This window comes from Vombatus ursinus, unplaced genomic scaffold (assembly GCF_900497805.2).
Source record: "Vombatus ursinus unplaced genomic scaffold, bare-nosed wombat genome assembly UNPS02007284.1, whole genome shotgun sequence".
Lineage (NCBI taxonomy): Eukaryota > Metazoa > Chordata > Mammalia > Diprotodontia > Vombatidae > Vombatus > Vombatus ursinus.
The window spans coordinates 18,089,739-18,112,483 of NW_020947062.1; the positions used below are offsets into that span (position 1 = coordinate 18,089,739).

At 35.9% G+C, this 22,745-nt stretch overlaps 1 protein-coding gene across 5 annotated transcripts in view; it reads left to right on the forward strand.

Moving 5' to 3' along the window:
- RAPGEF6 (Rap guanine nucleotide exchange factor 6) overlaps positions 1 to 22,745 on the forward strand; it is a 222,343-nt gene that overhangs the window by 116,630 nt on the left and 82,968 nt on the right. For all 5 annotated transcript variants that reach the window (XM_027849145.1, XM_027849148.1, XM_027849146.1 and 2 more), the window contains exons 10-15: positions 2,827 to 2,985; positions 3,491 to 3,643; positions 7,250 to 7,414; positions 9,741 to 9,848; positions 16,189 to 16,389; positions 17,662 to 17,770. In XM_027849145.1, the coding sequence (XP_027704946.1) occupies positions 2,827 to 2,985; positions 3,491 to 3,643; positions 7,250 to 7,414; positions 9,741 to 9,848; positions 16,189 to 16,389; positions 17,662 to 17,770 (895 nt within the window). The remainder of the gene's footprint in view (positions 1 to 2,826; positions 2,986 to 3,490; positions 3,644 to 7,249; positions 7,415 to 9,740; positions 9,849 to 16,188; positions 16,390 to 17,661; positions 17,771 to 22,745) is intronic.

Consider the following 22,745-nt stretch of genomic DNA (forward strand, 5'->3'; position numbering starts at 1 on the left):
GCAGAAGGAATTTCCATACCCAGAAGTTCACTTTACAAATGAAATCATAGGTCAGGAAGGCACTTGGGGTTAAGTGACTTGCCCATGGTCACACAGCTAGTAAGTGTCAAGTGTTTGATCTGAGGCTGGATTTGAACTAAAGTCCTCCTGACATCAGGGCCAGTGCTCTATCCACTGCTCCACCTAGCTGCCCCCAGTCCCTATCCCATCCCATATAACATCAACCATCCAATAACAAGCATTTCCAGACCATGTGCTAGGAATTAGTAATATGAATACAAAATAGACATAGTCCTTGCCCTCAAGGAGCTTACATTCTTGTGGCTATTCAGGATGTTCAGAAAGTGATTTTTTTGGAGAGAAAAACAGGGGAATCAGAAAAGCTTTTGGAGTATGTGTCACTTTAACTAAGTCTTGAAGGGAATGAAGGATCATATGAGACAGAGGGGAAGGAGGTAAGCATTCCAGGTTTGGAGGATAGTCTGTACAACAATATGGAGATGGAGGATCTCTACTGTTGGAGGTAGGAGACGGAACATATGGGGAACATAAAGCAGACAAATTTGTTCAGAACATAGAGTGAATATTTAATATGCCTGGAAAGATAGGCTTGAGTTAGATTGTGAAAAGCTTTAGATAACAGAAGCAGTAGGAACTAAGGCGTAAAAACATTACACATTATAAAAATGAGAAAAAAAGTGTTGTTGAATAAGTGGGTAAGTGAATGTGTGTCACAGAATAGTTAAGGTCTGGCGAAGGAAGACAATGCCTAGTGTTTTTAGAAGAGACTGATCCTGTGACTCTCATCCCTTCATTTTCTAATTGTTTTCATTTTTGTTCACCCAAAACAATTGGTCCACATACATTCTGGGTTTTTCTTGTTGAATAGTTTTTAACTAGATTTAGTTATAAGTTCCCTATAATGAAGTTATGAAAGTCCTCCATAAAGTGACTTGTGTGGCAACTTTGGGGTTGCTTTTCCAAGACAGAAAAATGCATTTTCCCTCACTCAGAATTGGTTGGGGAAAGGAGAACAGACAAAAGAAATGGTAGATAATCAAGCAGAGAGTAGTAATTTTGAGTTGGAATCCTTTGTCTGAGAAACAGAACTAACAGTAGTACATCGGATAATTGGCTTTTTGTTATATTGATGTTTTTGGAGCATAATTTGACCTGTAATATCTAAGGTTTAGGAGGTAAATGAATTTTATTATAACAGCATTTAAACTATATACATAATAAAAACGAGTGTAGTAACACACTTGTTTCATGTCTTAAATTTGGAATTCTGTGTTAGTAATTTCTACTTCTGTTAAGTCATTTGACCCATGTGGCTTTCCTTCACTCAGCCTTTCATGTCATTTCAGTTCAATGTTTAGGATGCTGCCACTATTACTGCTATTGCTACTTCTACTAATACAACATGTTTGTATGGCCCTTGATAGTATATAAAACACTTTCCTCACAACTATTTCGTGACGTAGATGGTATAAATGTTACCATCATTTCCATTTTGTAGATGAGAAAATTGAGACCCGGAGAGGTTAAATATTCCTAAGGTTAATCATTCTTTCATTTATAAATTTCAGGGAATAGTCACAGCTTATGTTTAGGAGGAAATCATCTAACTACAATTTATTGATAACAGGATGAAGGACCATAATAATCCAGCTGACATTTATATACCATTTAGAATTTGCACACTTTATCTTATTTGATCCTCACAACAACTGTTTGAGGTTGATGCTGTGGATTTTGTCTTTTTTCTTTTTTTTTTTAAACAATGATGCTATTGAGACTAAGTGATTTGCTTAGGATCACAAATGTAGTAAGTGGAGGAAACAGGAAACAAATTTTGCATACAAATTTCTCCTAAATCACATGCACATGGGAGTATGGCCAAATACAGCCAATTTGTGACATAGTTACCCAGAACCTTCCACGAAATAGCCGACCCAGTCAGGATTGTGTACTGATCTGAGTGGTCCATAAACATTGCAGTTTACAATTTTATAATTAAAAGTCAAGGAAAGGAGCCCATTACAACTGTGCTGATATATTGTGAAGCTTCCCATTTATACCCCAAACTTTTTTGAATGCCCCTGTAATGACTTAGTGATATACAGATGTAACTGACATAGTTCTTTGTAACCATGTAAATTAATGGTTACATCTATGTATTCATCTGTCACTTTGGCTGTTTCTTTCCATGTGTGTTCCCTTCTCACTCTGGGAAAAGGGCTTTGTCAAACCAGACTGACAGAAGCAGTGGTAGAGCTAGGAGTAAAACCTAGGCCTTCAAGTCTAATGCACCTTTCAGTAGACTATTTTAAAGTATAGTCCTTAAAGAAAATATTCTTTTCTGAAGGGCAGACTTTTAATTGAAAACAGTCATTCAAATGGAAGTAGTCTATGTATGGGAAGTAGTGTTGGAATTACTCCTGCTGTGGATAAGCAAAAAATATTTGAACGAAGTTACTAAAATTTTGTCTTTTAAATGTTCTTAAAAATATTAAAATGTAAGTTTTTTCTTGCAGAAGCTTTGGAAAAAATTGTATATATTTTATATTGTCATTTATCCACCTAAAACTTAACATTAAGACTTCTTTTTTCCTACAAATGTTCCTGAAAAAACTATTACTCTTGGGTAATTATGAAGGTAGTAACTTTCATTTTCTGGTGGAAGCAGTGGATTAGACAAAGCAGTCAGTTTTTGCATGAGGCAGAATATGTTGGTAAAGTGTTTAGTAACATGTAATCCTGTTTTGAAGAGAGTATTCGTTATTACAAGTTATTTAAAAGTAATTTTTTATTTTTCTTCTGTAGCTTGATTCATGGTATGTCATTTTAAATGGAACTGTAGAAATCAGCTATCCTGATGGAAAAAGTGAAAGCCTGTGTATGGGAAATAGCTTTGGAATTATTCCTACTCTGGATAAGCAGTACATGAACGGAGTTGTCAGAACCAAAGTAGATGACTGTCAGGTAAGCATATCTGAATATGCATGGATAGGAATGGTTGTGATTCAGAATGGCTGAGCAGACAGTTTCTTGTTCCTTGAATTGTTTAAAAAAAAAAAACCCAACAAAGCTTTATTTAATAAGTTGAATTGAAGAAGCTATGACTTGTGAAAGGAAAACTAAAATTTATAAAGATTGTTTTGTAATGTTTCCACTCATGTTTAGTTGAATTATTGTTTCCAAGTTAAGAAATAAGAGCTTGGTACTTATTGGCTTGACTTGGAATACCCTCACTCTGTATTTATCAGGAATTAGATATTTATTTCTGTTTTTTGGATGACATTCTAAATTCATTGGATTTTTTATGTTGAGATTGTTAATTGCAGTTGAACTTTACAGAGTAATTGAGGGAGCTATTAAGAAAGGCCTGATGCCCCTGGGTTTTTTATTGTCATGCTCTGCTTTGGTGGATGGTGATATATTTATGTATTAGCCGTTTATTAAATGTCTACATGTTATTCTTGGGCAGTTTGTATGCATAGCCCAGCAGGATTATTGGAGAATCTTGAATCATGTTGAAAAAAATACCCATAAAGTTGAAGAAGAAGGAGAAATTGTTATGGTACAAGAACACAGAGAGCTGGATCGTAGTGGAACTCGAAAAGGGCATATTGTCATCAAGGTAGGTTTTTTTGGTGTTTTGTATCAAAAGATCTAGAAGAGTCAAGAATAATGCCTAATCTAATTCCCAGATATTAGAGGTGAAGAAACCAAATCGATAGAGCTGGTGCCCTTTTACAGATGTGGTCAGGTAAGAGAAGTGACTTGCTTAAGGCTGCACAGTTAGCCCCATTCTTTTTATTTCCATTCCTGGACTCCTTCTGTTGTATGAGGAATGTTAAAGTTGCTCTTGCTGTCACTTTAGAGAAAAACATTCATGTTATGTTAAAGTCTTTTTGAATTGCTTTTCACATTAGGCAAAAGTATTAAAGAGGATTAGAATGTATTTTTCTTAATAATGGAACAGGATTCTGTAAATGAATTTTGTGTGAAAGGTTTCCTGTAGTGGGTTAAGATTTTATATTTTTAATACTAAAATATTGCTACATTATTGCTATTTAACATTATAAGTCAAAGAATAGAATTTCAATATTTTGCTTACCCCAAATTAATATCAGAATACATTGATAACCCATTAATTCATTACTGATTCATTAATTGTTAACAATGATTAATAATTCATTAGTTAATAAATTATTAGAATAGTGTAGCTACTTTATACAAATTAAGCCATATTAAAATGCAAAACAGAATAACCCCAAACTTAATAAATGCTGAGAAGTGATACTATCTGCTTTTGTAGTTCTTTCAGCTTTTGCAGAAGTATCTCAGTACTGTTTTTATTAGTCTGGACTTAGCAGTAGATAGTTCACCATGAGCAAAGTTGTGGAGTCCATGTCGTTTGTCTTCTACCTGCAGTTTCTTCTTTCTCTGCCTTCTGCCCTTTTTCTGTACCTTTTTCTTATCTTTCTTGGCCTCTTAAGTCACAGGAAAGCAGAGGAGGACCAGATAAAAATGTATTTTTACCTTTGTTGATTAATTGACTGATAATTTACATATAAAATTCATTTAAGAAATACTGAGAAAATATTGGGAAATAGTTTTAACTGAACCTGGCACTGAAGTATTACCTCAACCTCAGTTCACTGGTCACTAAAGTCCTCTGCCAATGCCTCATTGTGTAGTGGAGGTGGCATTGCATTCTGAAGGCTATGCCAGTCAAGCATAAGCTCTGGCAGGTTCTACCAGTCAATCACCAAGCGTTTATTAAGTGTTTTCTATGTGCCAGTTCTTGTGCTAAGTCCTGGGGATACAAAGACAAAGTCAAAACAGCCCTTGCCTCTAAGAACACAAGATATAAATCAGAACATAGAAGATAAATAGCTGGATGGTAACCTTAGAGTTGATGGCACCAAAAATAGAAGAAATCAAGCTTTTGAATTTTGATGACTGGAAGGATGTTGATGTCTTTGTCACAGTAATTGGGAAGTTCAGAAGGATGGATTTTGTGGGGAAAGATAATGAATTCTATTTTAGACGTGTTGAGATTTAGGTGCCTCTTGTTTGAAATATCCACCAGATGGTTGGTGACACTATACTCAGGAGAAAGACACAGGCTGGATAAATAAATCTAGGTGTTATGTGTATAAATATAATTATCGTATCATGGGCACTGAGAAGAGTGAGAGGAGAGAGAAGATAGGAGAGGGACTGAGAAAGAACCTTGAGAGATACCCACAGTTAGTGGGATTGACATACTAGTAGAAGAGTTAAGAACTTCTTATCTACTGAGGTGGTCAACAGTGTTAAATACTTCAGAGATATCAAGAAGGATGCCGATCAAGAAGAGGCCACTGGATTTGTCATTTAGTAACTTTGAAGAGAGCAGTTTCAGTTGAATGATGAAGTCACACCAGATTGAAAATGGTTTAGAAGGTGAGAGATGAGGAAGTTAAGGCACTGATTGCTTTTTCAAGGAGTTTAGTTTGGAAGGGGAGGAGAGAAATATAGGATGATAGCTGGCAGGCATGAGTCAATTGAGTTTTTTAAGAATAGGGGGTTGGATGCCTGTTTGTAGGCATCAAGGAAAGAGCTAGTAGGTAGGGAGAGATTAAATATTAGGGAATGGGATGACCGTGAGGACAATCTTCTGGAGAAGAAAGCCATAGGTGGGATCAAGGGATAGAGGGCTTATCCATACAGAAAGGCCACTTCATCATCAGAGACTGGAGTGAAGGAAGAGATAGTGGTGGTCAGTGCCAGAGGGATGTGCGGTAAGGAGAAGAAAAAAGAGGGAAATGATAAAAGGTTCAATTTTTTTGAAGACTAATGAAGTGAGGTCCTCCGCAAAGTGAGTGGAGAAAGTGCTTTTGTGAGAGCTTGAGGAGAAGGAACACTTTCAAATAGATGCTATGCTGGGTAGGCTAGGAAATCAAGTGGAAAGTAGTAGAATTACCTTGCTGTGGGGAGGACCCAGTCAGCATGGTATTGTGATTTCTTCTAATTCTATTCGGGATTGCATGAATAGTAATGAAGAAGCCTAATCAGTGATTAGGATTTGTTAAAACATAATTAGCAATAAGATAAGGGAAGAAGGGATTCAATAATAGAGGATAGTGTGGAGTTGAATTGGTTTGATCAAGGGGGTCAAAATTGAGAAAAGGCGGTGGAGTAATGTAGCCAGAGCAGAGGTGATAGCCTGGAATAGTACTGCGTATTGTTGGGGTCTGAGGTCAAAGAGTAGGTTTAGGAGGAGTGAAGCATATTAAAAAGAATTTTAGACCATTTGGAAATAGGGAGATATTTTGGGGTGGGACAAAGGGACCTCTAAAATTAACAGTCTCTAAAATTAACCTGTTCATTTTAACTTCATTTTTTAGGGTGGCTTGGGGAGTAATACACGCTTTCTTCATTGGATCACAATTTAGCCCTCTTCCTCCCTCTTTCCTAACCTTATACTGACCTCTTATTTTTCCTCCCTTTGCTGAAAGGCTCCTAGGCATAGTTATCCCTGGACTTAAAAACACCTTCTTTATAAAGGACTGATTTACAAATACTGTTTCCTTCTCCTTCCCTCTTTAAGTTTGCCTAAAATGACATAACCCTTCCTTTCTCACACCATGAGGTTCCTATTATGCAAGTATTTAGGGCTTTTAGAGAATCTGTGAATTCAGAAGTGTGGAAAAAGGGGAAAAACTGTGAAAAACCAGATTTTTAAAGCATGAAATATTTTCCTGACCTGTAGATGTAGAGGAGATGTTTCATTATAGAGTTTCTAATAGCTTGAGAACACCATACTAGATGGGAGAGGGATGTAGATATGTATATAATTAAGAACATTGTTTATAGGAGAGTTCCTTCTGAGTACTATTCAGCTAACTACATTAAGTATTTGGGAAATGATTTGTTTTCTTATACATTTTAGTTCATATTTAAGGATTTTTAATGCTATACCCCCCAGCTACTACCACATCTTATCTGATGTCATGGAACAAATTCCTATGTCTCCACATTTTTTCAACTTCTCTGGTCTTTTCTAACTAAATACAACTGTTTCTAGAATCTGTTTTCTTTGTTAATAGGAGTATTAATTTGGTATCATTTGCAAAAAAGTTATGTGACAGATAATTTGTGATTGTGTCAAATCTGATCATTTGAGAAGGGAATAGTAATGTGAAGCCAACTTGCTTGTATAATTTTCTAGAAATATTTATCTTTGTATTTTTAGGCAACACCTGAACGACTCATCATGCATTTAATAGAAGAACATTCAGTTGTGGACCCAACTTACATAGAAGATTTTCTGTTGACATATAGGACGTTTCTTGAAAGCCCCTTAGAAGTTGGAAATAAGCTATTGGAATGGTTCAAACTTGACAGTTTAAGAGACAAGGTTAGTTTTAGAATAAGAAAAATGTTAGACTATTTTTGAAGGTTGAATTTTGATGTATTTGTGACATAAATCTAATATATAGTTAGTTGATGGTCTAAATGTGAAATGATCTTTATAGTTAATTTTTATAGCATCAGTATTTTGTGTGGAACTTGCTGAAAAAGTATATTATCATTTAGTTTTGAGTTGAAATAGTATTATTGTGGAGACTATTTTTAAAAGTTATAAACTAGAATATAGAACATCAACAGGTTGCATAATGGCTGAGGATTGTAGTAACCTCAACTTTAAAGAAAGAGCAAGATGTTTTCCGAGGGTCCTAATACAGTGGTTTTTTTCAATGGCAGAATGAATTCTGGGAAAGAACACTTAAACTTAAGGCTAAATCAGTTAGTTTCCAAGAGAGTATAAAGGAATTTTTCTAAAACCACAGAAAAATAAACCAAACCAAAAAATCCCCTTCAAACAATTGCCCAAAGAAGACTTAGTATTTTCTGAATATTAGAGTTCTATAATCATTTGAAAATTACTTCAGTAAAAACTTAAATGATCTCAGAATGCCTTGTTTAAAATTATCTCTTGATTTTTTTTCTCCAGATACGTGCCATAAATTAGAAATACTGTGTTAAAATGGTTCATTGCACTGTTTTAAATAGTATGGTTGTATTAAATAGTTATTCTCTCTTTACAAGATAGGGTATGTTTATACTTTTAATGAAGTAGTAATATCTTAGCAATCTAAGTGGGAAGTGACTTATTTTAAGGAAAGAGAAATCTGAGTCATAATTACCCTGGTATTCTTCTAATGTTGGATTTTAATAAAAGTAAATCATCTGTTCTTGTAGTAAGATTCTGTAATGCCATCTCTTATATACTCAAATTTAGAGATGAGTGGGTACAGAATATGCCATTTCATCACAACAAATTTTGTTAAGTAGTGTTTAAACAGGTGAACATTAAACAAATCATAGAACCAGCAGTCTTGAAATATGCAAATGTATTTATTGATCAATTAAAGGAATCATAGAGAATGAGTGCATATGACTAAAGTTGCCTTTGATATTAGGTATTTATACGTTGTAAGTAACCCATAGTTTCCATCTGCTAGTTTTTAACTTAACTTGAAGGAAAGCATATAAGTTGGCTTGTTTCTTTGAAGTCCTTCCCAGTATAAATAAGAAAAAAAGAAGAATATAGTGCTATTGTTCATATTAATATGCTTGTAATGCATAATTATACCAAACATATTTGCAACAACACGAAAAGAAGTAAGTTGTAGTGCATTAAGGGATCCTGTCTTGTAGTCAAGACGATCTAGATTCCAGTCCTAACATACATTAACCCCATCACCTTGGACTGATCACCTAACCTCATGTTACCTCAGTCACATCTTTTAAGGCAACAATTTACAGAATATTTGCGAATCTGCATTGGTAGAATGGGTTTGCTGACCAGGATTTCCTGACACAAGTAAAAACCACAGTTCCAGAATAAAAAAAGGTTCCTCTTCATTCCATCCACTCAGCTTATACTTGTATAGAGCTTTAAGATTTACACAGCTCTTAGCTCATTAAAAAGAACTGTGAGATGTAGGTAGTGTGATTATTATTATACCCATTTTGTGGACCAAAAAAACCTAAAGAGTCAGAAGTCACGTGATTTGTTATTGATCCTGTATTATTATGAGTTTGAAGCAGGATTTGAACCCAGATCTACATACTCCCAAATCCAGTGGTTTATCCACTGTGCCAGAATAATATGGTAGTCTATCCCCTAGGGTTTTTGGACGGCTTAACAAATATCATGGATTTTTAAAAAATGTACTAGTAGTGTGTCTTTGTCAGTCAAATACAGCTCATAAAACAATCATTTATCCCTTTTGCCTATCCATCTCAACAGAGGAATGCAGAATGCATTTCTAGACTAAATATGGCTGTTCAGTTCCTGGTTCCTGAGTCTAAATCTAAGATTTCTCCATAATAGTCCTAAGCCAGCTATTCTTACATACCCCTAAAACCGATATGATCATTTGGTGGTGGTTACCTGTAGATACAATTAAGCCTAAGCTTATTTCCCTTAAAGTTGGAACTGTGTTCTTCCCTGAAAAAATAATTGCTTTACAAAAGATTTTCAAAATTTGTTCTTTGGGAGAAATAACCTAATTACCCCACTGTTAGCATATGTTAGTATTCATGTTGCAATAGGGATTTAAAATAATTCAGTTTTCATTTATTTTGGCCAAGCTGCTAGAGTCACTTTAATGAAAATTCTTTGAGGAAAGTCCTTTATCATAATTATATACCCTGATTTGTTCCTTTTTCTTCAGGTCACACGAGTAGTGCTTTTATGGGTAAATAATCATTTCAATGATTTTGAAGGAGACCCTGCTATGACTGGATTTCTAGAAGAATTTGAAAAAAACCTAGAAGATACAGTAAGATGATAATTTTAATTTTCTAATCTCTTATGATTTTCTTTGGAAAAGAGTGACAGTTCAGTTAGTATCATTCAGATAACACACACACACACACACACACACAACTATTGTGACAAGTTTTGTTACTCGGTTAATGTCTGTGTAGTTTATGACAGATTACTGCCATTTCGACAATTTCTTTGGCTCAACCATGAATACCTCTAGGAGCAAAATAGAGAGCTGAAGGAATATAAATATTATACTGTAGGTTATTCACATTGACCAATTATTATTAGTTAAACAGGAAAAGTGATAGCTTATGGAAAATTAGAGTTTATGGCACATAATTGAAATGGCTGGTGGATTTTCTGAGTCCAGTTACTACTTCTTCAGAAATCTTTTGTTTTTTTACTTCCTTCTCTTTTCCTGTGTAATCAATAAATCAATATACTATATGTTTATCTTTGTACTGAGTATTATAAAGAATGAGGGAAAGCATAATCATGAAATTTAGAACTAGAAGGGACCTTCTGTATCATTTGGTCTAACCTCTTTATTTTTTACAAATATGGAAACTGAGTCTTAGCATCACCCAAGCCATAAATAATAGTGCCTAGAATATAATTTATTTCCTCTGAAAATGCAGTGCTCTTTCCATTCTATCATACTCAAAACACAGGCCTTGAATCTAAAAGAACTTGTTTTCTGGTACACATGATAAGACTTAAATATATAAAGTCATCAGAAAATAATAGTTTTTGTTGTTGTTGTTTTTGGCGAGGCAGTTGAGATTAAGTGACTTGCCCAGGGTCACATGGCTAGTAAGTGTCACGTGTCTGGTCTGAGAGCAGATTTGAATTCAGGTCGTGACTCCAGGGTTGGTGATCTATCCACTGTACCACCTAGCTACCACTTAGAAAATAATAGGTAAGGGCGAAGCTGTTAGGTCATTTAAGGGAAAGTTTGAGGAGAGGATATTGGAGCAATCAAGGGAGAATTAACTCATTCAGTGCAAGACCTGATCCTGTCTCTAGATAAAAAGAGGTTAATAAAGTGAATGCTTTATTTGTAAGAACAAAGGCCCAGAGGTAAGAAGAAGGAATCCTGTCTGAGGTAGAGGGTATCTGTTGGAACATAGTAGAGAATTAGTTTTATGTATTCCTCCATAGAAAGAGTATATTAGATTAGCTTTAAAAGTCATCTCAAAGTGGTTTCTGGTTAATGATTCTATGACTGTAAAAGACCTCACGTGATTTCATCCCAGTGTTTTGTACTTATCAGTTGGTGTTATTCTAAAAATTTTTTTATGTTCAACTTTAAACACCAAGTAAACCATTCTATTTATTCTTTTTTTGAAAGTTTTTATGGATATTTTCTGTCTTTTAAATCTTCATAGTGTTCCAGGTATTCCCCTTGCCCTCTTTCTGGAGAGCCATTCCATATGACAAATAGTATTTTTTTTTAGAGAGGAAAAAAAGGGGAAAAAATGTCAACACAACTGATTGATAACATTGAAAAAATCCAAAAAACATATGTAATGTTTAATACCTGTGGACCTTCCACTTCCACAAAATCATAGGTTGGGGATGTCCTCTCATATCTCTTCTTCTGAGTCCTTTATAATTGTGTTACATTTACTTTTAATTTGTCTGTGTCATTGTTCTTTCAATTTACATTGTTGTAGTTAGTGTATATTGTTGTTGTTGTTGTTTTTTAAGGCAATTGGGGTTAAGTGACTTGCCCAGGGTCTCGCAGCTAGTGAATGTCAAATGTTTGGTCAGAGGCTGGATTTGAACTCAGGTCGTGACTCCAGGGTTGGTGCTCTATCCACTGTGCCACCTAGCTGCCCCTTGTATATTGTTTTCTTGGCTCTGTTTACTCTGCATCAGTTCATAAACATCATTCCATGCTTCTATATATTCATCACACATCTTTTCTTATATATCCCATTATACCCTATTAACACAGTTTGTTTAGCTATTCCCCAGTTGATGAGTGTGTACTTGTTTCCATTTCTTAGCTGTTACAAAAAGTGCTGCTTACAAATATTTTGGAGTGTATGGAGACTTTCTTCTTATCAGTGGTTTCCTTGGGATAAAAAAATTAAATAATGAGGTTCAAAGTATATGGACATTTTAGTCACTTTATTTGCAAAATTTCAAATTGTTTTTCATGAAATGATTGTGCCATTTCACAGCTGAACCAACACTATATTGGTGCCTATCTTTCTACAACCCCTCCAACATTGTTGCCATTTTTGTCATTTTTGCCAATTGGCAGGGTGTGGGGTGAGGCCTTAGGGTTTTTTTCAATTGTGAATCTCTTATTAGTTATTTTTAGAGCATTTTTTTAATGTGGTTGTGAATGCTTTGCATTTAGGGTTGAGAATTATTTGTTCATATACTTTGATCGTTTGTCTATTATAGAATGACTATTAGTCATATTATATATATATATGTATATTTATTACTTGTTTATATATCTTTATATCAGAGAAATTTGATACAAAGATGTTTTTTTCCCATTCGACCTCTTCTCTTCTTATCCTAGATGTATTAATGTTTTTTGTGCAGAAGCTTTTCTGTTTGAAGTTCCCTCTTCTGCTGCAAACACTATTATGTTCCTTCAATTACTTTAATGTTTTTTTACCTACTAGCTCTCTTCCTCTCATCCGTCATGTCCTCTTGTTTGATGTTCCCTCTTTCTCTCTTCTCCTTCAGCCAGTCCTATTCATTAGTTTTTTAATTTCATATTTTTTTTGCACTCCTTTCCAAAAAAAAAAATTTCTCTTGCTCTTATTATCCATCTTCTCTTTATGTTTACTCTACACCTTCTTTCTCAGATACATCACCCCTATAATTTGTTTGATCTCTTTCTCTTTTTTGTCTTTATTCTTCATGTTATCAAAGATTCCAGAATATCCATTCTAGGCTCTTCCCTATAGACACTTTCTGCTATTGCCTTGTAAGGTTTGCTCCATGGATCTCCCTTTTTCATTGTGCATCATTTCCAGAACAATGCCAATTATTTATTGCAGGTGTCAAAGAGGACACTACTCCATGGTAGGACCCCTTCCCCACCAGGTCCCTGATTATGTACCCCAACACTGATCTATACCCTCTCTTGTTGACCTTTTTTTCTACATTTGCCTGGAAAGTTCTTCCCTGTGTCCATGCCCTCCTTCTCCTCAAGATGCAGTTGCCCCGAGGTGTTCCAGGGCTCCCCCTCCTCCCCTCAAAGACTTTTCAAGCACTAGATTTCCCAGGACTCACCTAGTACTTATCTACCTTCACCAAATATCTTTCTTCACTCACAGGAACATTCATTTGTGGAATCTGCTCCCATCTCCAAAGTAAGGCATTCCCCCTTACCCCCTTTTAAAAATTATTTTCTTATTCCTCATCATCCACTCCCTTGTAGGCTCTTCTCTTTCTGAGACCTCCGCGATCACCCTTCACTCGTTGCTGACCTTTGATTTGATCTCAAAGTATCACTCACTCCTCTCTATTCACTTGTTGCCCTCCCCCACTTCTGTGTTCCCCTCCATGTTGTAATGCAGTCCCACTAAAGAAGCATTCATCTGTAGGCAGGATGTCGCCAGGTTCTGTCCTTAATGTCCCCTGTCTACCTCTCATTTTTGATACTTCTCTCAGATTTCTGCCTTCATCCCTGTCTCCTTGTGTACATTTAAAAAGAAGTCTCTTATTGGTCTTTCTGTTGTCACTCTGTTGCTGTTACTGTGCTTGCCTACTGCATTTATTCGTTCCTTCTCCATTTCTTTTGTTTGGGGTGTTCAAAATGAAAACAATCTCTTTAGTTCTGGTTTTGTTTCTAAAAACGTTTCAAACTCTTCTTCATTATTGAATGTCCGTCTTTTGTCCTATATGGTTCAACTCAGATTTTCAGAGAGGTTACTTGGGTTACATTCTCAGCTCCACAGCTTTTCATACACATTATTCCTTGCCCTTTTCCTTTTTCCAGTAGGAGCAGAATATTCTTGCATTGTTGAATCTCTTTTCCTTTATGTTTGAAGATCTTTCTCCTGATGACTTGCAGAACTTGTTTCTGAGTTGAATTGCTAACTAAATTAAATCACTATGTGTCTTGGAGTTTGCAGTCTTGTTTGTTTTTTTTGTTTTTTGTTTTTTTCCCACCTGGAGGCAATCTGTGAATTCTTTTAATTGGAATTTCATTTTCTGTGTTCAGAAGTTCTAGTCAGTTCTGTTATTTCCTACATTATGAAATTAAGGTTTTTTCCCTGTCATGTTCTTCTGGGAGGCCCAAGATCCTTAGATTGTCTCTATGCATCCTGTCTTTGAGATCTATCTGTGTGTTTTGCTTACATAGTGAACTAATGTTCTTGTTTTTAGTTTCTCTTTTTCTGTTATCTTTCAGTTCTATTTGCATTCCCAATCTGTTCTCTCTTTTGATTCTTAGGTAAGACTTGTCAGTGCAGATTGAAGTTTTTCTGTTCTCATTTCTGCTGTGCAAGACATAAATTCTGCTCTCATAATTCTCGTTTCTCTTTAAACCACTCAGGAATAGTGTATTGTGGTTCCATGTTTACCTCAAATCACAGGGCCCTCAGTCTCAAGTGTTGGATCATTTTCCTTTATTTTGCAATATTTATTCATAGATACTTGAACTTGTTTACTAGATGTGGAGGCTATATTTCTTTCTGTTGTTAACTGTTTTTTCTAGTGATTTATCTGTTCATATTCAAGGTCTTTTGAGTATTCATCTTCCTGAAATCTTTGGTGCTCTCAACCTTTATCATTCATTTCCTGACTCCCTTCCATCTGATTTTGATTTCATTGGGGGCTGGATCTCAAAACATTTTAGCCTTCTTCCACACTAGGCAATTCATGGTTCACCAGACTAAGTCTTGGCGCCAAGTGACTTGAATGGTCAGAACTGGCACCTGATGAATACTGTGCTCTTTTCCCTCAGGCTTAGTGGAGTGCTCTCCACAAGCAGAGTATACTATCCGGGTGACTTAACACACTCCCTGTGTTCCTCAGTTCTCTGGTCTGACATCAGCAGTTCAGAGCCCGTTTTCCCTTGCAATAGCAGTTCAGAACTTGACAATACTAGTGCTTCTGGCTTGTGACCCGTGGCAGGCTTTTGTTCCTTATGGGCTATTGCCATGCTGGCTGTTGATGTCTGGGCAAACTTTCACAGCCTGGAGCTGGGGCACTAGAAAGAGGAAGGGGAAACCTGGTTGCTGGAGTGGGATTTGGTGTAGGGCCGTGTTATGTCTTTGGGTCTGCTTGTGTGGCCTTGATGCCAGTAGTGTAGGAGGTAGGAGAGGGGTGATAAGTGAGCCTAGGGTGAGTGAGCGTCAGTTCTTGGAATCTTATTTTTCTGCAGGGAGGGTTACCTTCTTTTGGATTCTGGGTGTCTTGGACCATGGAGGCATTTGAAGTTATTTTGTCTTTGGTGCGTAATTTCTGTTTTGGAGAGGTTTGAGGGGTTGTGGGATCAGAAAATATTTATTCCATCATAATATTGCTTACATGATTCAGAGGTCTTCACCTCCATTTATTCTTAAGCATACTTGTGTGCCTTTTATTTTATAATGTTCCAGACAGTGAGTCAGCTAGCATTTATTAATCCTTTACTATGTGTTTGGGCATTGTTCTCAACTCTGGGGTTACAGCTTTGGAAGATGTAGTCTTAGTGGGAAGGTCCTGGCCTTTTGCAGTGCACTTATCAGCTATGTTCATTTCCCCCTCCCTTTTTTTTTCCTTAACAGATAGTATTTGTTATATGGGAAAGCTTTCTGGGAAGGAAGAATACTGGGGAAAATTATTGTGATATAAAAGCAAAAGACAACATTTATTTTAAAAGGTGTTCATTGGTAACTTTGAAGAGAGCAGTTTCAGTTGGATGGTGAAATTGAGAGCAAGATTGGAGAAATTTAAGAAGAGAGTGAGGGAAGAGGAAGCGGGGTCTCTGATTGTAGATAGCCTTCTCAAGGAGTTTAACTTTGAAAGAGAGAAGATACAGGATGAGAGCTAATAGAGATGAATGTATCAGGTGAGGAATTTTGTTTTTAGGTTGGTTGAGGTATTAGTTTGTCTGAGGCAGCAAGGAAGCAGCCAGTGGATAGAAAGAGATTGATGATGAAAGAGTAGGAATAGTAAAGTGTGCGGTCTTATAAATAAGATGGAAAGGGATAGGAAGAAGGCCTACATGGTGGAGAGGTTTTCCATGGCAAGTAGGAGGGCCACCTCTTCATCTGAAACAGTGATCTGGTGGGCTTATTAATAAACAATTATGATTAAAATACTTTAACAATATAGTCTTTTCATGTTTTAAGGGAGAAATATAGGCAGTTTCCTATTTTTATTTACAGAAAATGAAGGGGCATCTCCGTTTGTTAAATATTGCCTGTGCTGCAAAGGCTAAATGGAGGCAAATTATTTTGCAGAAGACTTCCCGGGAATCACCACTTTTTTTCAGCCTCACTGGAGGAAATGAGGGGTTTGGTATTTTTGTGGAAGGAGTAGAACCAGGCAGCAAAGCTGCTGAAGCTGGACTTAAACGTGGTGACCAGGTAAAAAAAAAATTATAAATAATATTTCCAGTAACAAAAATCTTTGTAACATTTTCCTTTTAAGCATAATAAATATAAAATGTTTCGTGACATTTTCTTGTATCTCAAAAGAAATTTTGTATGTTGTATGGAGGGTACTTTTGACTCAGATGATCCCTGACATTGTTTGATCACCTCCTTCCTCCTCTCTTGCTTTTCTTTATACTTTATCTTGCTGTTTCTTCACTCACCATCCTCTCTCCCTCCTTCTCTCCATCCATCCCTCTTGTCCTTAAAGAGGTTCAATCAGTCAGCAAAATCTTAGTGTCATTTCAAAAGTATGACAATTTTGTATGTTAAAAAGTAATGTGCAGCCAGCTGCTTCAGTAGAGTGGCAATTCAAATTCAGTGGTTTTCTTGTGGTAGCATCATTGCCACTTACCCAAAGTGAGTGAAGAGGGAGTCCTGTGGGACCCACTCACTGATACTTTGATATAGGACCAGGGCCGATGAAAAAAAAATTTCCACTGGTGCTCCTTTGGAGTAAGCCAACTAAACTAAATCTTTCTGTTTAGTAATAATAACAGTGATAGCTAACATTTATAAAAATCACTCTTAAGGTTTTCAAAGTTTTTTATACACATTATCTCATTTGACCCGAATAACGACCCTGTGTGGCAGGTGCTATTATTTCTCTTTTACTTATGAGAAAATGGAGGCTAAGAGAGGTTAACTATCCCCAAGCTCATTAGCTATGCAGGATTTGAGACAGGATTTCAAGTCAGGTTAATATTATTCTTAAATCCATTACAACTCTTTCAAATAATATAAAATCTATTACAACTCTTTCAAATATTTGAAAGAGTTGTAATGGATTTAAGAATAATATTATTGTTTAATGTATGTTTCATTATTTCTTTAGAATATGTATTTAATAATACCATTTATCTGTCTTAAGGATTTTTAAAGCACTTTACAAGTATTATCTCTTTACCCTCACAACACCCTTGAAATGTAGGTGCTATTATTATCTGCATTTTACAGATGAGGAAACTGAGGCAGACAAGTTAAGCGACACAGCTAGTACTTTTCTGAGGCTGTATTTTAATTCAAATCTTCCTAATTCCATGTTCAGCACTCTGTCCACTGTGCCACCTTGCTGTCTCATGTATTAACAGAAATATACATTGACAAAGTTTATAACACTTAACAACAAAAAAAAATAGGATTGTTAGCATTTATTAATGTAGTTTTCTTTTCATTTGGTTACTAATACATTGTTTTTCCTTTAAGATAATGGAAGTTAATGGACAAAATTTTGAGAACATTACGTTGGGGAAGGCTCTTGAAATATTAAAGAATAATACTCATCTCTCTCTGACTATAAAGACCAACATCTTTGGTGAGTTTTGTTGCATAAGAAGCTACTCTGAAAACATTTCTCAATGGAAAGAAGAGGGTGTTTTTTTTTTTTAAAGCTACTTTTGAAAATAAGGAGAATTAAAGAAGGAACAGAACCTCTCTGTTTGACCTAAATGGGACAGTAATATCAGATGACAGAGAAAAGGAAGTACCTTATAGTTTCTCTGCCAAGGACAATGATCCTTAGACTACAAAAGGACAAAGCAAAAATAGTATTAATAGATTAATTATTATTATTATAATATAACTAATAATTAAATCAAAAACCCAGCGTAAGAAAGGAAATCTGAAGAAAGCAACTAAAATATGCCTTCCATGAAGTCGAGTCACCAGGCCTTATGTGCTCTACTTCCACAGAGTCTGAAAGAGTTTGAATTTGTAATTGCTGAGCCACTGTGTGATTGATCCCTGAGTGATCCTGGAATAGTTGTGAAAAATAAGAGGCAACATAACAGGACTTGTGCCAATTATCTTGATTTTTCAGGAAAGGGAAGAGATTAGAGTCTGCACAAAATTCCTAGATTGTATTATTTAAGGGATGATTTTTTTGAGCACCTGGACAGGAAAGTGATGGTTGCTAAGAGCCTACTCCTTTTTATTTCTTGACAGAGTTAATGGACTGTTAGATCAGAAGAATATTGCTGTATTTTCCTGAGATTTCAGTGAAACATTTGAGTTTTTCATGTATCTGTATGGAAAAGATGGAGACCTGAGGGCTAGAAAATGGGAGACTGTAGAACTAATTGAATGACTTAACCCAAAAAGTGGTCATTAATGAATATTGATATGTCATTGTGGATGGGGTGTCTCTCATGAGGCTCCCTAAGAATCTGTCCTTGGCCTTCATGGCATTCTTTTTGTAAAATCTCTATTTTCTCTCTCTCTCTCTCTCTCTCTCTTTTTTTTTTTTTTACAAAATCTTCTTATTTCTAAATGTACCACATTAAAAAGAAGAGAAGATAAATGAACTTTACAGCAGTGATTTTACTTTTAGAGACTGTACGTGGAATATTTTGTTCCTCGTGTGGAAAAAAAATAGAGGTAAAATGACTAGCTTAAGGCTAACATAAAGCAGGTTCTGTAAGCTAACCTATGGCTTTTTGTATTGTAGTGCTCTTTCTATTGCACCAGAATGTAATCAAGCATATAGCATTTTTACACACACACACACACACACACACACACACACACACGTGTACACACACACACATGTACACACTCATATAATTTTAAATGTCTACATAGATTATTTTTATTCATATCATCTTAGGATATGCCGTTCATTTGAAGATGAATGAACAACAAATATACTTTAATATACTTTTAATGTCCTGTATTTCTTCTCACACTTAAGTACTTGCATTTAAACAAAAAAAAAACAGTGAGAATGCATGATCATATATTTAAGATTTGGGGCAGAAATGTAAAACATGTAAGATTAGAGAGTAGTATATTCAGGTGATAATTCCTGATATGCAAAACCTATAATATATATCTTAAATTCATAGAATGTCATAGTTGGAAAGAACATTCGAATTTATCCAGTGAAACAGTCTCATCAAAAGATGGTAAAACAGGATAAATGACTTGCCCAGAGCCATTTTGACATGTTTACACAGAGGTAAAGTTCCACATAACTCGTTCTTCAGTCCTTACTTAATGATCTGGCTTCTGATCTCATCACTCAACTGAAACACCTCTCTCCAGATATTAATAATATCTTAATTGCCAAATATGATAATCTTTTCTCAGTCTCCTTTCTTCTTGAATTCTTTGATGCCTATGACATTAGTGACCACTCTCATCTCTAGCCTTTTGTGACAGTACTTTCTCCTGATTTTCCCACCTGTCTGACCACTTCCTTTCATTCTCTTGGCTGGTTCATTATCCAAATCACTCCCCATAACTGTGGGTGTATGTTCAGACTCCAGCTTGGACCTTCAAGCTCTTTTCTCCATACTTTCTCTCAGTGACCTCATCAGCATTTATGGGTTTAATTATCATCTGTAAGTAGATGATTCACATCTGTATATCCAGCCCCAGTTTTTCTCCCGTGCACTGCTGTCACATCGTGAATTTCCTGTTGGACATTTCAAAGTGAATATCTTAGAGAAGTCTCAAACTCACCATGTGCAAAGCAGAATTCATTTTCTTTCCCATAGGGCTTTCTCTTCTACTGAAATTAGACACTGGCATTCTTCTGTTTTCCCAGTTTCATGACCTCTGCATTATACTCTGTACTCACTCTCCCTTTCCACATTTCTAGCCACTTCATAGGTCTTGCTATTTCTGCCTCTATGTCTCTAGCATCCAACTCCTCTCTACTCAAACAGCTACTGCCTTCATTTGGGCCCTCATTGTCTCTTATCCACTGTATCATAACGTCCTCCTGATTGGTCTTCTGCCTCAAGTATCTCTCTACTTCAATTCATCCAAAGCTGCCAAAATGATTTTCCTTAAAACCAGATCTGATCACATCACTTTCCTACTAAACTCCAGTGGTCATTCAGTAAATATTTATTAAGTGCCTACCATGTGCGAGGCACTATGCTAAGCACTGAGGATATAAAGAAAGCTAAGATTGTCCCTGTCTGAAGGAACTCACAGAATAATGGGGGAAATAGCACAGGAACAACTATATAGTCAAAGTATATATACAGGATAAGTTTGAAATAATCCACAAAGGAAGGGCACTAGAATTAAGGGGGAATCAGGAAAGATTTCTGTAGAAGATGGAATTTTAGCTCTATATCTAAAAACTACAGGAATAGTATATAGATGATTAGCTTTAAATGGATATAGCATAGTTGTGCAATCTGTACATTTTGCTCTTATATATGAATTTGAAGAAAGCCAGTAAGTTCTTTGTGGCATATAACATAGAACTTTTCTAATCCAAAGCATATTTTTAAAAAAATTATAATTCTGTATAGCAGGAATGATGCATATTGACATGGGGACTTCTCTCCCTACCACCTTCTACTCCTGTTTAATGTTTTGATTACCAAGTACAATTTCAGATAGTTGACACATCTAATTTTTAAGTTTTTTAAATTTAAAATTTTTTTTCATTGTGAAGAAAGCATTTTATAAGTTTTTTTAAAATTAATTTATTTTGAATTATCAACAATCACTTCCATAAACTTTTGAGTTTTAAATTTTTCTCCACCTCCCTCCCCAAGATGGCACACAATCTGATATAGGCTATACATATACATTCCTATTAAACATATTTTCACATTAGTGGTTATAAGTAAGAATTAGAAGCAGCAGGAGGAACCACTAGAAAGAGGAAACAAAACACAACAGAAGAAAAAAAATAGTGAATAGTATGCTTCAATCTGCATTCAAACTCCATAGTTGTTTCTTTGTATGTGGATAGCATTTTCCATCATGAGGCCTTTGGAGATGTCTTAGATCCTTGTGTTGCTGAGAAGGGTTAAGTCTATCAATATTAGTAATCGCACAGTGTGGCTGTTACTATGTACAACATTCTCCTGGTTCTGCTCACTTCACTCAGCATCATACCATACAAGTTTTTCCAGGTTTTTCTGAAGTCCACCTGCTCATCATTTCTTATAGCACAATAGTATTCCATTACATTCATATACCACAACTTGTTCAGCCATTCCGCAATTGATGGACATCCTCTCAATTTCCAATTCTTTGCCACCACCAAAAGAGCTGCTATAAATATTTTTGTACCTGTGGGTCCTTTTCCCATTTGTATGATCTCTTTGGGATATAGCCCTAAAAGTGCTATTGCTGGGTCAGAGAGTATGCACGTTTTTATAGCCCTTTGGGCATAGTTCCAAATTGCTCTCCAAAATGGTTGGATCATTTCACAACTCCACCAACAATGCATTAGTGTTCCAATTTTCCCACATCTTTTCCAACATTTATCATTTTCCTGTTTAGTCATGCCGGCCAATCTGATAGGTGTGATGTGGTACCTCAGAGTTGTTTTGATTTGCATAAACATATATTAAAATTGTTTTTGTCCTCTTCATTTCTGAATATATCCTTCCCCTATTAATCCATTTCTTGTAACATAATACAAAAGAGAAGGAAAAAAGAAAGCAGTTAAGCAAAACTAACCAGTACATCAACTGGATCTGATAATGTATGCAGTTTTCCACACTCCTTTACCATACCTTGGTCCTCTTCACTTGTTCATTTTTTTCTTCTTTATCCTAAGGGTGAGTCTCTCTCAAGATCCAGTAATAGGCCTTCTTCTCTTCTCTACTTTCTCATCCTTGGCAACCTCATCACCTCTCATGAGTTTAGTTACCACTTATTTCTAGGTGACTTCCAGATTTATGTATTCAACCCTAATACTTCCTTTAACCTCCAGCCTACCATCTCTGATTACATGCTAGATACCTCTGTACCTGGATGTTCTGCCAGATCCTGAAGCTCAACATCTGCACAAATAGATTGAAACATTTATTAAATGCTTAATGTATGCATGTGTTAGGTGCAAGTATTGTAAAGACAAAAAAAAAACAAAACTTACCTAGTTCTTGGCCTAAAACCCATCTCTTCACTCAACTTCTCTCTGTCTGTCACTGTCTATGTCTCTCTGTCTCTCTCTGAGTGGCTTTAATATATTGCTGCCACCCCACCTCCTGGTCAGTCATGTTTAAAACACCATAGTCATCCTTTGAATCTTTCTTTTCTTTGTTGCTCCACCCTTCCCCAGACAATCACTCACCAAGTGCTTTCAGTTCTGTTTCTGTATCTTTTATATTGATCCCTTTCATTCCACTCACATTGCCATTACTATAGTATCAATCAAAAAGCATTTATTAATCAGCCACTCTGTGTCAAGCGCTGTTTTGAAAGTTGGAGATACAAACAGAGAAGTGAAACAGTCCTGGCTTTCAGGGAGCTTGCATTGGGGGAGACTGTGTGTGTGTGTGTGTGTGTGTGTGTGTGTGTGTGTGTGTGTGTGT